Source organism: Crocodylus siamensis, chromosome 3, assembly GCF_052110815.1.
Source record: "Crocodylus siamensis isolate JL-2025a chromosome 3, ASM5211081v1, whole genome shotgun sequence".
Lineage (NCBI taxonomy): Eukaryota > Metazoa > Chordata > Crocodylia > Crocodylidae > Crocodylus > Crocodylus siamensis.
Window position 1 is genome coordinate 14,339,034 of NC_143397.1, and position 14,090 is coordinate 14,353,123.

General features: G+C 46.6%; 1 protein-coding gene across 2 annotated transcripts in view; it reads right to left on the bottom strand.

Annotated features, from left to right (window-relative positions):
• The window catches only part of MYO5B (myosin VB), a 403,624-nt gene that overhangs the window by 119,718 nt on the left and 269,816 nt on the right, over positions 1 to 14,090 (bottom strand). For both annotated transcript variants that reach the window (XM_090037780.1, XM_090037781.1), the window contains exon 15: positions 459 to 611. In XM_090037780.1, the coding sequence (XP_089893906.1) occupies positions 459 to 611 (153 nt within the window). The remainder of the gene's footprint in view (positions 1 to 458; positions 612 to 14,090) is intronic.

Sequence of the window (14,090 nt, forward strand, 5' to 3'; positions counted from 1 at the left end):
AGCAGCCAGAAGAGCCAGGTGGAGGGCATCTCTGGGGGTGCTCAAGGCTGTGGGTGGCTTGGGATGGAGGGACTGCTTACACCTTTTGGAAGGGACTTATGATGAGGCCTTTGCCCCAGAGATGGTTTGCTGCACTGTTTGCAACTGTGGGTTGTGCTGGGTCATCCAAAGAGGATAGGAAGTCCCTCTTCTCAGGACCGAAACTAGATGCTCGCTCCTGGGGTCAGGGCCACAGAAAGCCAGGGAGGGAGAGTGACTGAAAGGCCGGGGGTCTTGGGAGTGGGAAGGACACTTGTTCTCCAAGTCAAGCTTGGGCTGGCTTAATAGCTAAGGATGGATGTGGCTGCTCCATGTGTTGCGGGCACTGAGTTAGTTCTTTTTTAATGCTGCAGAAGAAACAGGCAGGAAAGCTGCCAAGTGAAACACAAGTCAGAATTCTAATTCAGGAAAGACTTTACCTGATGTCCCACGGTTTTCTTGTGCTCTTTATTGGCAGCTTTCACAGCTGGTCTGGCAGAACGAACACTGATTTTGGAGGAGGTTCCCTTTCCAACAGGAGGAGCAGGCATGGAATCTTTTTCATCATGAAATAAGTCTGCTACCATCGGATACTGAAAAGAAGGCAGGGAAACCATCAGCATCTATATCACCACTGTCACACAATTTACTGGAGGAACTGCACCGGGGACATCCTAGAGTTAGACAATTTGCTGACATTCTCTATCCAATATCCTAGAACTGGACCCAAAAATCAGCAAAGAAGTAGTAATCAGAGGAACACCCAACGGAAGTTGCTACGGGTTTCTCCCACTGCATGCGGGATCTGTATGTGTGAATTAGGCGATGACCCTTTTTATACTAACAATTCATTATATGCGAGGTAAATTCACTCTTACGCGATCTGTATAGTGGAAACCCGCAGTCAGCTGCTTTGTGCAGTGCATTGTGGGAGTAATGAGCACCAAAATATCTCCTGTGTGGTTCTGTGCTCCTTGCTTATTGTCTGCGACGCGTGTTCCTGTAGTTGTCATCACCATTATGATAGTGCCCTGTGCTTGTGTGTACTGTCTGCTGTTGGAAAGTACCAACATTTTCTTGTAAAAGTAGTAGAAATGGGTCTGGGAGGGGGTGGGGAGGGTCAGTACAGTCCACGTCTGGGAACATATCCCTATTTGTTACATTGTAAAGCGGGCTCTCTTTATGTGAATTAGAGTTATGCACTGTTTTCCAGGAGCACATGTACAGCATAAAGCAAGGGAAACCTTAATGTTCAAAGACTAAACCTATGGGCAGGCAGTTTTAAAGCATCTTTCAAAGGATGACAGGAATGTGCTGCCTGCAAGCATGCATCAGCTTTTCTAGTTTAACTCTTACATCTGTCTGCTGCTATACTGTAGCAAGTTAACTGCAGTAACTTTAACATGAAATAAAAACTTAGGGTGACTTAGGAGCCAACAGATGTATCGGTGATTTTGGAATAGCCTATACAGGAAGACTATAACATGAAATGTATAAAAATAATATGAAATAATGCCAGTATAATTGTTAGGTTTGTCTATACCTTAAATAAGAAAAGCATCATAAGTATATGAACAATGTCCATAAAAGCTATTAGGTATTTATCATGTAGCCTGTGCAATTATGAAATGAGAGCTTTATACAAAAAAGTAAGCGTCTTCCAGAAGGAAGTTCTCTCTCAACAGCTGCAGCTTCTCAAACAGAAACACTATTCAAAGAACCGAGATCAATGAGAGAAGAACAATGCTTCAGTCCACATTACCAGCCTCAATTGCTTTCTTATACTGCAGCCACCTTGGAGACAAATCCCAGTCATCAATATCCAAGTAATTCATCCAGCTCTGCATTGTATTGAACTTGCTCCACATTTTGTTCTCGGAGGGAATGGGAAATTTCTACTTCTGCTTAAAATGGTACAAGAACATCATGGACTATTATTCCCTTCTGTTTCCTCAAGACAGTCATTCAGCTCTCTGCAGCAAGAAACAGGGCCACAAATGCGCACAGACGCTGCGAGTGTCACACACCATACTGGCTGCCATTTCACTTACAAAAGACAAGTTTTTTGTTTGGAGATGGACGGTACTGTGTTTGTTCTGTGATTCAAAAGCCCATCTCGCAGTTCAGAATGAGCCGAGCAAGCTAGCATCACACCCACAATTTCCTCAGTTTTGCACTTGGGGCAGAAAATAAAAAAGGCAGGCCAAAGCCACTGCTCTGCAAGGGCAAAGAGTGAAAGACTTAGAAAACCAGTTAAGATATATATATTTTTTAAAAGGGACAGCATCTTCAAATCTAGATGAGAAGAGACGTATCGGTACGGGGTAAAGCAAGGGTGCATGTCTGCCTGTTTCCCAGAGGTGTAAAAATTCCCACATGTCACTGAAGACGGTCATTGGCACTGCTATTCCCATACCCCTGAAGGATTGCGGAGCAAAGGGAGACCTGCAGAGTCTTGTGCTGCACATAACATGCCCATCAGAAGTAAGCTTAGGAAAAGGTGGCAGGCTGCACAATCCATGTGCTTTCTTGCAATGCCCCTCCACACATGCGCGCACACACTTGTGACAGCATGTTGGGACCCTTTAGAAACATGGTTTTAACCCTGGCTCAGTATTTTCTTTCAAGTTGCACAGGTAGGATCAGGGGAAGGATTAGAAACTCACCATCTGAGGGATGTCAAGAAAATAGTTTCTCTCAAGCCTCAAACCCTGGATCACAGGACTGTAAACCTTACGCTCATCTAATTTAGTATTTCCTCTTTCTCCTTTATGCCTTAGACTATGGTAACTTATTTGGATTATCTTTAAAAAAAAAAAAAAAAAAAAATCTTTGCATCTTGTTTTCCATGATTCACACCATGTTGGTCAGACTGGCAGGATCCTCTTAACCTATAGTCCCTGGCGCCGAACAACCACTCCTGAGGAGCAATGTGGACCAGTCCTCCCTTCTTCCCCTACAATGGAATACAATGATTCGTGGCTGCCATCCAGATTCTCCTGGATATCGCCTTACAGTCTACTATTACCGTCTGAATCCCACTAAGGAGAGAGATCTGTTGTTATGATGTTACCAGTTTGCCCCACACTGGGGACTTGCCCTGTTCTTAGTGGTTTTTGTCATCTCTGCAGCCCTTATGCCCATAATAGTAAGACAAAAAAGGGTTGACATCTTTAGCTTAATGTCCCCTTTAGAAGGGTACAGACTCTTTAAAAAATATATAGTCTCTATATTTGGGTGGCAGGTGTTTCAAGCCAACCAATACAGATACGATCTAGAGCCTGGCTCAGTACTAGAATGAAATTCTACGCACTCTTTTCAGGCCCTAAAATATCTTCTTAAATCACACAGGGGTCAGCATTTTGGTATAGAGTCATCCACTCAGAAGACAACCATGTCAGAGCAGGCACTCTGCAGATGAGGACAGTTAGTTAGGGAACACCAGAACTCAGGGGGCAGATCCTTGGTTGGTATAAAACTAAAGTTAGAGGGAGAAAAGTTTGCCCCAGCTGAGGATCTGCTCCAAGATTGCTTTCAAATTGTAAGTGCCGCAAGGTAGAGACCGTCTTTCTCTGCATCTTGTACCATGCGGAGCATGCTAGAGGAATTTATTCTTTAGGCATTTATAGCAAATTGAGGTTTTACATCTTTTTGTAAAAGATGCATGCCTTCCTGCTTTTAATATATGTTAAAGTCAGTTTCCTCTTCTTTTTTTTTTTGGTGCCTTCAAGCTCTCCCTGATTTGGTTGCACCTGACCCATAGTAGCAAAGCTAATTAACTTCATTGCAAGTCTTTAATGGCCTAGTTGACTGTAATAATTGCTTTCCAATTAGTACTGTGCAATTTTACTTGGATGGAAGCTCAGAATATAGATCCTGGATGTGGAAGTGGAGGCAACTGAGCCCTCATGAAGTTCAGTCGTAAGCACTCTTCCCCCCATGCTTATTACTTTACTGTTTTATAGATTTCACAGACATTAGGGCTGGAAGGGACCTCAGGAGATCCTTGAGTCTAGCCCCCTGCCCCAAGGGCAGGAAGTCAGCTAGGGTCTGTCAGGCTTCTGGCCTGCTTGACTAGGAAATCAGAGACCAGACATGCTGACACTGCTTATTTCAGTTATATGTTCTGAGGTAAGGAATCCTGTATGCCTTGTTTTATCGTAATATCTCACCCTGTGCACAGATGTTTTCTTTAAGTAAACTGTCTGCATGGCCGTGTGTAGTTTACTATTGTTTTGTTTCTCCAAGGTCATATTTTTTTCTCTCTCTCCGCCTTAAGTATAAATATGCTTGTAAACTTAGAGAGTTCGAGAAATCCTCTGAAACAGACAAGTGGGCGCTTCCCCTTGCTGTCTGGAATCCTCCCTGTGATCACAGTATAGCCCTAAATAAAGAAAAGCTGGCTCTGTCCATTCTGATTCAACCACAATGCGAAGCTGGATTTCTTCCACAGGTCAAAAGATCCCACAGATGAAATAGGAGCCCTAAATCGAAGCAGTGGGTTTTAAAAAACACCGCTTCAAATCAGGGCCGTTTTAACCCCCATGTCGTGCACACCCCCCGCTGATTTACCTGCCTTTCCAGCAGGTAGGGGAGGCCAAGCTGCCAGCAGGCAGAGTGGTCCCTGGGCTGCAGGGGGGTGGGGTGCGCTGGTGCTTCCCTCCATGGCAGCAGCAGCCTCCCCCAGGCGGTAACCACCCGCAGGCACCTGGCTCAGGTGGTCCTGGGGGGCACTGCAGCCACAGAGGGAAGCACTGGGCCCCCATGCAGCTCAGGCAGGCAGGCTCCAGGGAAGGAAGAAAAAAAATCAGGCTCACCGCTTTTCTTGGGCGGAGCTGCTTTCCCGGGCTCCTGCCAGGCTGCCTGCAGGGCTTCCTGCAGAGCCGTGGAGCTGTATGGAGCCTGGTTATTTGCTCCGCGGCTGTAGGGGCAGAAAACGAAAACTCCCCGAAGGAGTTTTAGGTTGCTGTGCCCCAAGTCATTTAAGGCACATTATGCCACTGAATTTCCTACAGTGGCTGGAATTAATGCGCAATATGCCACCGAGGCATGCAAACACCAACACCATTAAAGCGGTGCAAAAGCATTTAGCCTGCTTTAACGTGTTGTGTACACACACACACACACACACACACACACACACCCCCTCTCATTTAGTCTACGCATCGCTAGTGCTTTCAGTACTTTGCTTCTAGTCATTTCTACACCCAAGTGAAGGTTTTTAGCTCACGTTGTTGTATACTACATGCAGCGTATGCATTTAAATCTCACACCACCAAAGCCTGTGGCCACTGGGCTGCCAACTGTACAAAGGACAGGGTCAATGAAAATCAGCACAATGTCCATTTTGCTCAGATTTGTACACCTCTCAGTTTCTAGTGGGCATAAGGAGTAACACTACCATCAAAAATACTGATTTTTTTTTTTTGAGGCAAGTATGTGGCATAAAGTATTTATATGTTAGGGGCGTGCGAAACAGGCTGTATTTGATTCACATACAGATTTGGCCCGAATCAGGGACAGCAATTCAATTGGTTGATTTGGGTCATTGTCCCCAATTTGATTCGGCCAGATCCAAAGCTGAAGATGCAATGCTGATTCGGCTCTAGACACAGCTTTAAATGTTTTTTCTACATATCTTGAAGTACCAGGCACGGCTCGTGAATGCTGCGATGCTGGGGCACACAGAGCATCCCACAGGAGTGCAGGGGGGCCCTCCATGTGCTTGGCAGCAAACCTGGAAGTGGACCAGAAGTACTTCTGGGTTTGCCAGGGAGCACACTGGGGGGCCACCCCGCACTGCCCCAGCTCAGCAATCGGCTGTGGGGGGACCCCAGGTGCCCCTCCAGACCCAGGAGGCACCAGTCGCCAAGCTGGAGGCTGCGGGAGCCCGCCTGCATGCTCCCTGGTGGACCTGGAAGTGCTTCTGATCCATTTCTGGGTCCGCTGCCAAGCGCACTGGGGAGTCCCCCCGCGCTCCTGTGGGATGTTCCACCCACCCCACCATTGCAGTGTTCACAAACCATCTGGTACCTTGAGATATGCAGAAAAGCATTAAAAGTGGTGTCTAGGGCCAAATCACCGAAACTTTCCGAATCTCTCAGGATCAACTTGGAGGGATTCAATTAGATTCAGAGAGATTTTAAGGGTCTCCTGATTTGATTCAGATTCGGCCACCGAATCAAATCAGTAACTGAAGCTCCGCACAGCACTACAAAATATACCATTCGTGTACACCACATACAAACAATATACACTGAAAAATTCTCTTGGCCCCTCTCCCACAAAGCAAAATGAAAAGACCCAGACTGTCAGTGTAGTGCTTTACCCCAAGAAAAGCATTTCATTAGTGAGTCAATTCAAATAAAGAAAGGACTTTTTTGAATCATCAGCCAAATGCCCTGTTAAACCCCAATATGTTTCAAGATGTAATACATTTGGCTGCAAAGGAAAGCTGAAACATGACTCTCATCCACTAAAACAGGCTTCTGAAGTTTCTCATGGCAACTTTGATAGTTGTATACCCAAACCAGGAAATACCAAGATGTCTTGCAGAAAAACACGATTCCAGTGATCAGAGCTGACCCAAGCAGGGTGCAGGGCCTGGGTAAATCAGCCTGCACGAGACCCTGCCCCCGCCCTGATCCCACGCTCCCCAGATCCAAAAAAGGTACTGCAGCCATCAGCAGCGGGGGGGGCGGGGAGGAGGAGGAGGAAGGTGTCACTCCAATTCGCCCCCCCGGTAGGGACAGCCCTGCCAGCGAGTTTTAATTCAGCCAGATAGGCCTAGACTAGTAATAAAATTGAGAATTTGACATTTTTAGACCTTTTTCATGAGTTTCAAGCTTCACATATCTAAACTAGAACATCCTGTTTTTTGGCCCCTGGACCAGCCCCTCAATTTAAGTTTGACTATTTTTAATCTATTCCAGTCTACCCTATCAGAAGGGGGACTGCTCTTATTCCAGTCATAACTAAGGCAGATGGCAACACAACATCCTGCTCTCCCCAGTGATACAATGACAACCAGAGCCACCAATCCCCTCTCCAGTAGATGAAGATGTGAAGAAAGGAAAAAGCAAGTGGAAACAGCCATGCCACCTGCATGAAGCAGGTAGGAGGGGAAAAGACTCCTTGAGGAAGTTTCTGGGAGACCTTCCAGCACAAAGTGTCTCCAATAGATACCAGAACAAAGATCCTATAACAAAGTTCAGCTTTTTAGTAAGTGAAAGGTGGAAGCACTATTGTTATGCAACTTGGATGGGATGAGACAGCTGGTGAAGAGTATTGTTCCTACTGGAGTATGATAGGAACAGCATAAAATTAGGGCCCATTGTAGGAATGATGTGAGATGGTATAAGTCACTGCCTAATTAGATCCTAAACAGTGTCTACATCTACAGCTGCATTAAGTCACAGTAAACTAATAAACTAAGCTGTAGGTTAGTATTTGTAAATACAAGTACCACCCTGAGGCCGAGTCTTTTAGTGTAGATGCTGACGGGGCTGGCTTGGGCATAAGGGTGTTTCAGTACAGAGACTGCCTGCTAGTTAGCCCTGCATTGGAGCACCCTTATGCCCTAGGCCCTTTGCAGCACATTAAGCTGGGTCTGAGTAGCCTCAGGCTGGCAGGCTGACTCTCCAGGCCACCTGCCAGCCAGGGCTGATTGGACCCAGCTCAGTGAACTGCAGTTCTGGACATATGTGCAAATCCAGCCCCCAAGAGTAATAAATTCTGGTGCAATGTACCAAAGTTTATTGCTTCAAATTAACTGCGTGTGTAGACATGCCCAGTACACATGTATACATATCCACTTTACACATAGATATAAACTTACATTTTGAGACCCTTATAGCACAGCAGCATGCTTTGTTTTTGCATAAGTTGAAGAGCCTCCGCTGAAAACAGGAATACGTTCCGTGGCATGCAAGTCACTACAGCTTAAATTCCCTTTTTACACATTTACCCATAGGTAATGTACACCTTATTATATCACCTCTGGGTTTGGTCCTATGAAATGAAAACTATGAAGAAAGAATTGGATGGGAGAAGGAGACCTTGGTAATAAATCCAACACCTCTGACTGTGTGATACTAAATGAGTGCATTGTAGATGGCAGAAGCATATCCACTGCTCAGCACTGCTCTGTAATAAGCCCTCCAGAATTAATTGCTGTTCACCTTCGTAACTGCAGTGCAATTGTGAGGGCTATAGGAAAATGAGAGAAAAACCTTTATCAGACACTGCCACCACTGCAGGGCTGCATACAGCAGCAAGCACAGCACATCTGAATAATTTATTGTGCGGCGTCAATTTCTTACCAATTACATGGAGTTTCTAATAAGCTCTAATCATACCCTATTTCAAGGTAAAAGACTGCATAAGCTTCCTAAGAACACAGAGCTTTTAATTTTGGGCATTACTAAAGCCCACCCTCATAGTCACTAGACCTGAAATCACTCCTGTGGACAAGAAAATAGCATGCCTTGGCATTTTCATATACATTTAAAAACCGCTGAACCCCACAGCAACACTGATAACACTCAATTTCCTGTTCTGACTTTATCTATGTTTTTAAAGTCAAACTCCTATGTAAAGCCATCCCAAGATGCACTTCCAACCATCCTCATGTTCTTACTGGCTTTTTTTGTTGTTTTAGAGGTTGCAGATATGCCTGCTAGTTGTTAACCCAAGGGAGAAATGCAAAAGAGGGCTCTTGGGAAATAAACTAGATTTGAATAGACCAGCTTCACAGGGAACAGGACATGGAACAGACTGCACAAAACAGATAACACTGTGTACATGGCAGGTTAATTTCAATTCATTGATAGGCTTTCAAGGAACGAATAGCAAAAGCAAAAAACTCAGACAAAGGAACCTAAATAGGAACAGGCAACAGGGACAGCTGTTTACAACATTCAAAGGCAATTGAGGAGTTAACCGGTTTAGAAATGACCAACACTGTAAAAAGACCCTATGATCCCTGCTTTGCTACAAGAAACTGCACCAGCAATGAACACTGTTGCACATGCATGGTGTTGCTCTGTACATGTATTGCATGTGCCAGTGTTTGACTGACCCCAAGCATTTCTTTTCTAGGACAGCAATTAAGACCCAGATTTTAAAACGTTGTCTGCAGTTTCAAATCAATTTCTGGACTTGGTACATAGATGGTTACAGGCTGAAAGGGACCTTGTAGATCATCAGGTCCAGGCCCCCTGCAGTAGGCAGGAAAGGCAACTGGGGTCAAGTGACCCCAGGGGGGTGACTGTCCAGTCTCCTTTTGAAGACTTCCAGCGTAGGTGACTGTACCACCCCTGGAGGGAGTTTATTCCACAGTCTGGACACCCTGACTGTGAAGAAGTTTTTCCTGGAATTGAGCCTGAAGCGGCCTTCCAGGAGTTTGTATCCATTGCTCCTGGTCTTCCCCAGGGGTGCCGTGGTTCACCAAGTTCTTGATGTGCTCCCCTGATGTAGCAGGAAGCTGCTATCCAGTCCCCTCTCAGCCTTCTCTTCTGTAGGCTGAAGAGGCCCAAGTCCCTCAGCCTCTCCTCGTATGGCTCATCTCACAAGTCCCTGATCATGCAGGTGGCTCTTCTCTGGACCGTTTCAAGTTTTTCCATGTCCTTGTTGAAATGTGGCACCCAGAACTGGATGCAGTACTCCAGCTGTGGTCTCACCAGTGCGGAGTACAGCAGGAGTATCACTTCCTTAGTTTTTCATGAGATGCAACAGTTGATGCATGCCAGCGTGTTGTTTGCCCAGCTAGGCACAGCAATCGCACTGCTGGCTCATGTTCACATGATGGTCCATCACTACCCCAGGCCCCTTTTGGCTGTGGGACAAGTCAAATTGTTGCCACCAAACCTGTAGGTATGGCTGAACTAGAGTACTTAAACGATCAGCTGAAATACTAAATAAGACAGGTTTTTGGGCGGGTTTTTTTTTTTTTAAGTTGGGAAAGAAAACAAATTAAAGTGTACACTGTAAAGATTAGACCAGTTTAAAAAGAATCTATGGCCCCCTAATTACTTTATTTTTGTTAAGAAAAGCAGCTAAAAAAAAATATTACTTTTTCATTCTCACTCAAGCAAAGAATGAGTGAAGAATGAATTTATTTAAAGATCATACCAATTTTATACTACATTAAAACAGATGATGCTGTCACATACTAATAAACAAACAGAGAAGCAGAATTAGTTCTTAATTCAGGCCTCATCAGCAACTGTGACCTCCTGCCTCAGTTTACTTATCTGTAACAATCTGGCTTAATGCATTTAGAAGGAACTGATCTATCAGGTTTGAAACGGTTACAGATGGAAGTATTTAGATCTGATGTTTATCTAGTCCTTTCATTTTTTAATAAGAATTTGTACAGTCTTATTTTTTACAATTAACGATATTGTACGGAAGTCTTATTTGCCTTGCATAGTTTTGCTTTTTCAGCCCATATGACTGAGACTTTAGAAGTCCACCTAGCAGGTAAAAATGTAAAAATCATCTCTCAGCTTGGATAATTTCACAGATACAAATTAGAGCTTCTCCCTTGACTTGCAATGCATTTGCTAAGGATTAATTCATTATGGACACATTACTTAGCTGGTGAAGCTTGTAAACTCTAGAAGTATTTTTTTTTCTGTTTTAAAGAGACCTACCAGGTTTCTAGCCTCCAAAAGTAGCAGAGCCTGTAACCCTGAGGCTAAAAGGTCTTAAATCAAAGAATTTACTGTTCAAATTGAACTAGGGGTGACTACAACTGACCTTGTTGTCTATGGCAGTGGTGCTCAACCTTCGGACCCCACCGGCTAGATGAGTGGGGCAGGGCCAGCCTGTGGGCTGGACTGAGCCCCATGTGCCAGGCTCAGGCCATAGGAGCCCGGTTTCCCATCCCTGCAAGCCGGGATTAGGCCTCAGAGGCTTGGCACTGCCCCCTCCTGCTCCCACATGTCAGGGTTGGCCTTGGAGGCCTGGCACTGCCCCCTACGACTCCAACACTGTCCTCTCCCTGTCCCCTGTATGTCAGGATCAGGTGCTAGTGTCCAGGACCACCTCCATCCACCTCCCATCCAGGCTGGAGTCAGGCACCCAATCCAGTTCTCAGGGCCCAGGGCTCCTTAGGCATCCAGAAATTTGGCAGTGGGGGAGCGGGACCAACACTCTCCTACTGCCAAATTCCAGACCTGCAGGGAGCCCCACAGGTCGCATGGGCCAGCCTCTGGGTTGGATCTGGCTCATGGGCCAGGTCTTAAGCTCTACTGGTCTATGAGGTTTAGTGATAGACAGGAGAGAAAGCCACAAAGCAGGAATCCTGCAAACATGTATGCAATCAAGATAATATTTTGTAACTTTCAGAGGTATTGGCTGTAGCCACGGTGGTCTAAGGACATAGGCCATTTACTCAAAGAAACTTGTATGCCTTTGGTAAATGTTAACTTATGGTATGCAATATTAGCAAGCAACATGCACATCAAGCAGTTAATGTTAAAGGAGTTCTGTTAGCACGCTGAAATTCCTTGCCTGGGAACTGGCTTGATATTTCAACTTTTAAGTTATACTAATACTCTATATTTTCTCTTTTGCACTTTTATTATTAAAGTCATTTATGTGCAAATTATAAGGAAGCAATAATAATGACATACTGCAGGACTGTAAAAGCTACACACATTTTCATGTATACTAGTTTTTATGGGCCAGGACTGCAGCAATATATGAGGTTAATTCTGGATCATAGATATTTTTGTTTTTTAGTCTCAGAGTCATTGGAGGCTGGACATGAAAGAAAATATGCAGTCCTAGGAAAGTAAGGACCATAGGAAGGAAGATGGAGAAGGAAAAAATGCTTTATGTCCATGTCCACTGCAGCCTCTTTGGAAATGAAATCACCCATACACAGATACAAATCCTCTACAACCTAAACTTAATAGGATGGGATTCGACACCGACAAGTGCAAAGTGATGCATCTGGGGAGGAACAACCAGCACCATACCTACAGGTTGGGGAACTCCCTTCTTGTCAGCACGGAGGCGGAAAAGGATCTCGGAGTCATCGTCGACTCCAAGATGAACATGGGCCGGCAGTGTGGGGATGTGGTCAGGAAGGCCAACCGCACCTTGTCATGCATCCACAGATGCATCTCAAGCAGGTCTAAAGAGGTGATCCTCCCCCTCTATGCAGCACTGGTCGGGCCGCAGCTGGAGTACTGCGTCCAGTTCTGGGCACCGCACTTCTGGAGGGATGTGGACAGCATGGAGAGGGTCCAGAGGAGGCCACTCGCATGATCAGGGGGCAGCAGGACAGGCCCTACGAGGAGAAGCTACGGGACCTGAACCTGTTCAGCCTCCACAAAAGAAGGCTGAGGGAGGATCTAGTGGCCTGTTATAAACTAGTCAGGGGGAACCAGCAGGCACTGGTGAAGTCCCTGTTCCCTCCAAGCACTGCCAGGAGTGACCAGGAATAACGGTCACAAGCTGGAAGAGGGGAGATTTAGGCTAGACATCAGGAGGCGCTACTTCACAGTCAGGGCGGCTAGGATCTGGAACCAACTTCTAAGAGAAGTGGTGCTGGCTCCTACCCTGGGGGTCTTTAAGACAAGGCTAGATGTACACCTTGCTGGGGTTGTTTGACCCCAGCACTCTTTGCTGCCATGGCAGGGGGTCGGACTAAATGATCTACTCAGGTGCCTTGTGACCCTAGAAACTATGTAACTGTAAAAATGCGGATTAAGGAGGACTTGTGCTGACTCTACAGAGGGCTGTATTTTATCCTAGTTGTCGCTGGTAGGTGTTGTAAGGTTTTGGCCCCCTTTTGGTAGGTGCCTTGACCCCCAGTGACATCAGAGTGAGATCTGGTTTTGGTGCCACCTAGATGGTTTGGGTGCTGCCCTTCTCGCCTGCCATGTCTTTGATGTTGTTGTTGGGGAGGCAGTTCCCTGTAGTTGACCTGAAGAGGTCTCGGCCCTGGGTTGTCTTCATGGGGCTCCAAACCTTCCCTTTATCCCACCCTTATCACGTGTGTGGCCTGGGTAAATGCTGCTCCCCGCAGGTCTTCCCACACTGCCCGCCTCGAAAGGGTCGGGTCTTCCTGACCGTCAATCTTCAGGGGTCCATTCCCTGTCTTCAGGTCGGCTTCCCCTCTCCTGGGAAACTAAACTTGCCCTGTGCAGGGCCAAACTGTAACTGAAGAAACTCAACTGAAAAACAACCATCTTCTGCTGGTAGGCTCCTGAGATTCCCTCTCTCTGGGCCCTCATTCCCCTAGAGAGACTCATCTGTCATCCCCTTTATCCTAGTAGGCATGGGTACAAGCAACCGCCCCGTGCCCAGCCTCTGCTGACTCTTCTGGCATGACCTCCCAGGGGCCCAGCTAACCTGTAGTCCAGTTTTCCTGGTCCCTCCAGCCAGCATTGTCTACTTCCCCCTCCCGGGGGCTCATGAACCCCTGTGGTCTGCCCACAGGCCTGAGGAGCCGTCCCCAGCCATGGCGTCGGAGCTCCCCTGTTCCCTGGTGGCGTCCCTTGAGGCTGCTGCTCCTCAGTGTGGCTCCCTTGCCCCTGTCAGCCCCTGAGGCTGCCCTCTGCCTCACCCATCTAGGTCCTCCGGCAAGTACCCAGCTCCTTCTTGTGGTGTTGGGAGTTGGAACCTATGAGCCCTGCAGCCGGCATCCTGCTCCTTGGAGTCAACCCAGCTGAATCCCCGGCTGCCTTTTGAGCAGCCCGTGCTTCTTGGGAGCCATGTCCCTGGTGCTCGCAGATATGCAGGCTCAGGCAGACTGCTGAGCCTGCGTCAGCATTTCCTTCTGGCTGCTGCTCGTCTCGGCTCCTATGGTAAGTACCGGGGTGCATTGGGCAAGGGCCTGGGACATGTTTGGGGGTAGGGGGGTGTTTGCCTCCCCTCTCACACTAGTCAACTATGAGCAGGGTCAGACAGATTAACAAGGAGTACCCCTGGGTGAAGTCAGTTGAAACATGATGGGCAGGCCTGGTGGTGAGGGGAGACACAGCATGGAAGAGGAGGAAAAAGAAGTGTGCAGTGATGACAACACCTAGGTAAAGCCAGTTTAACTTCATTATTTC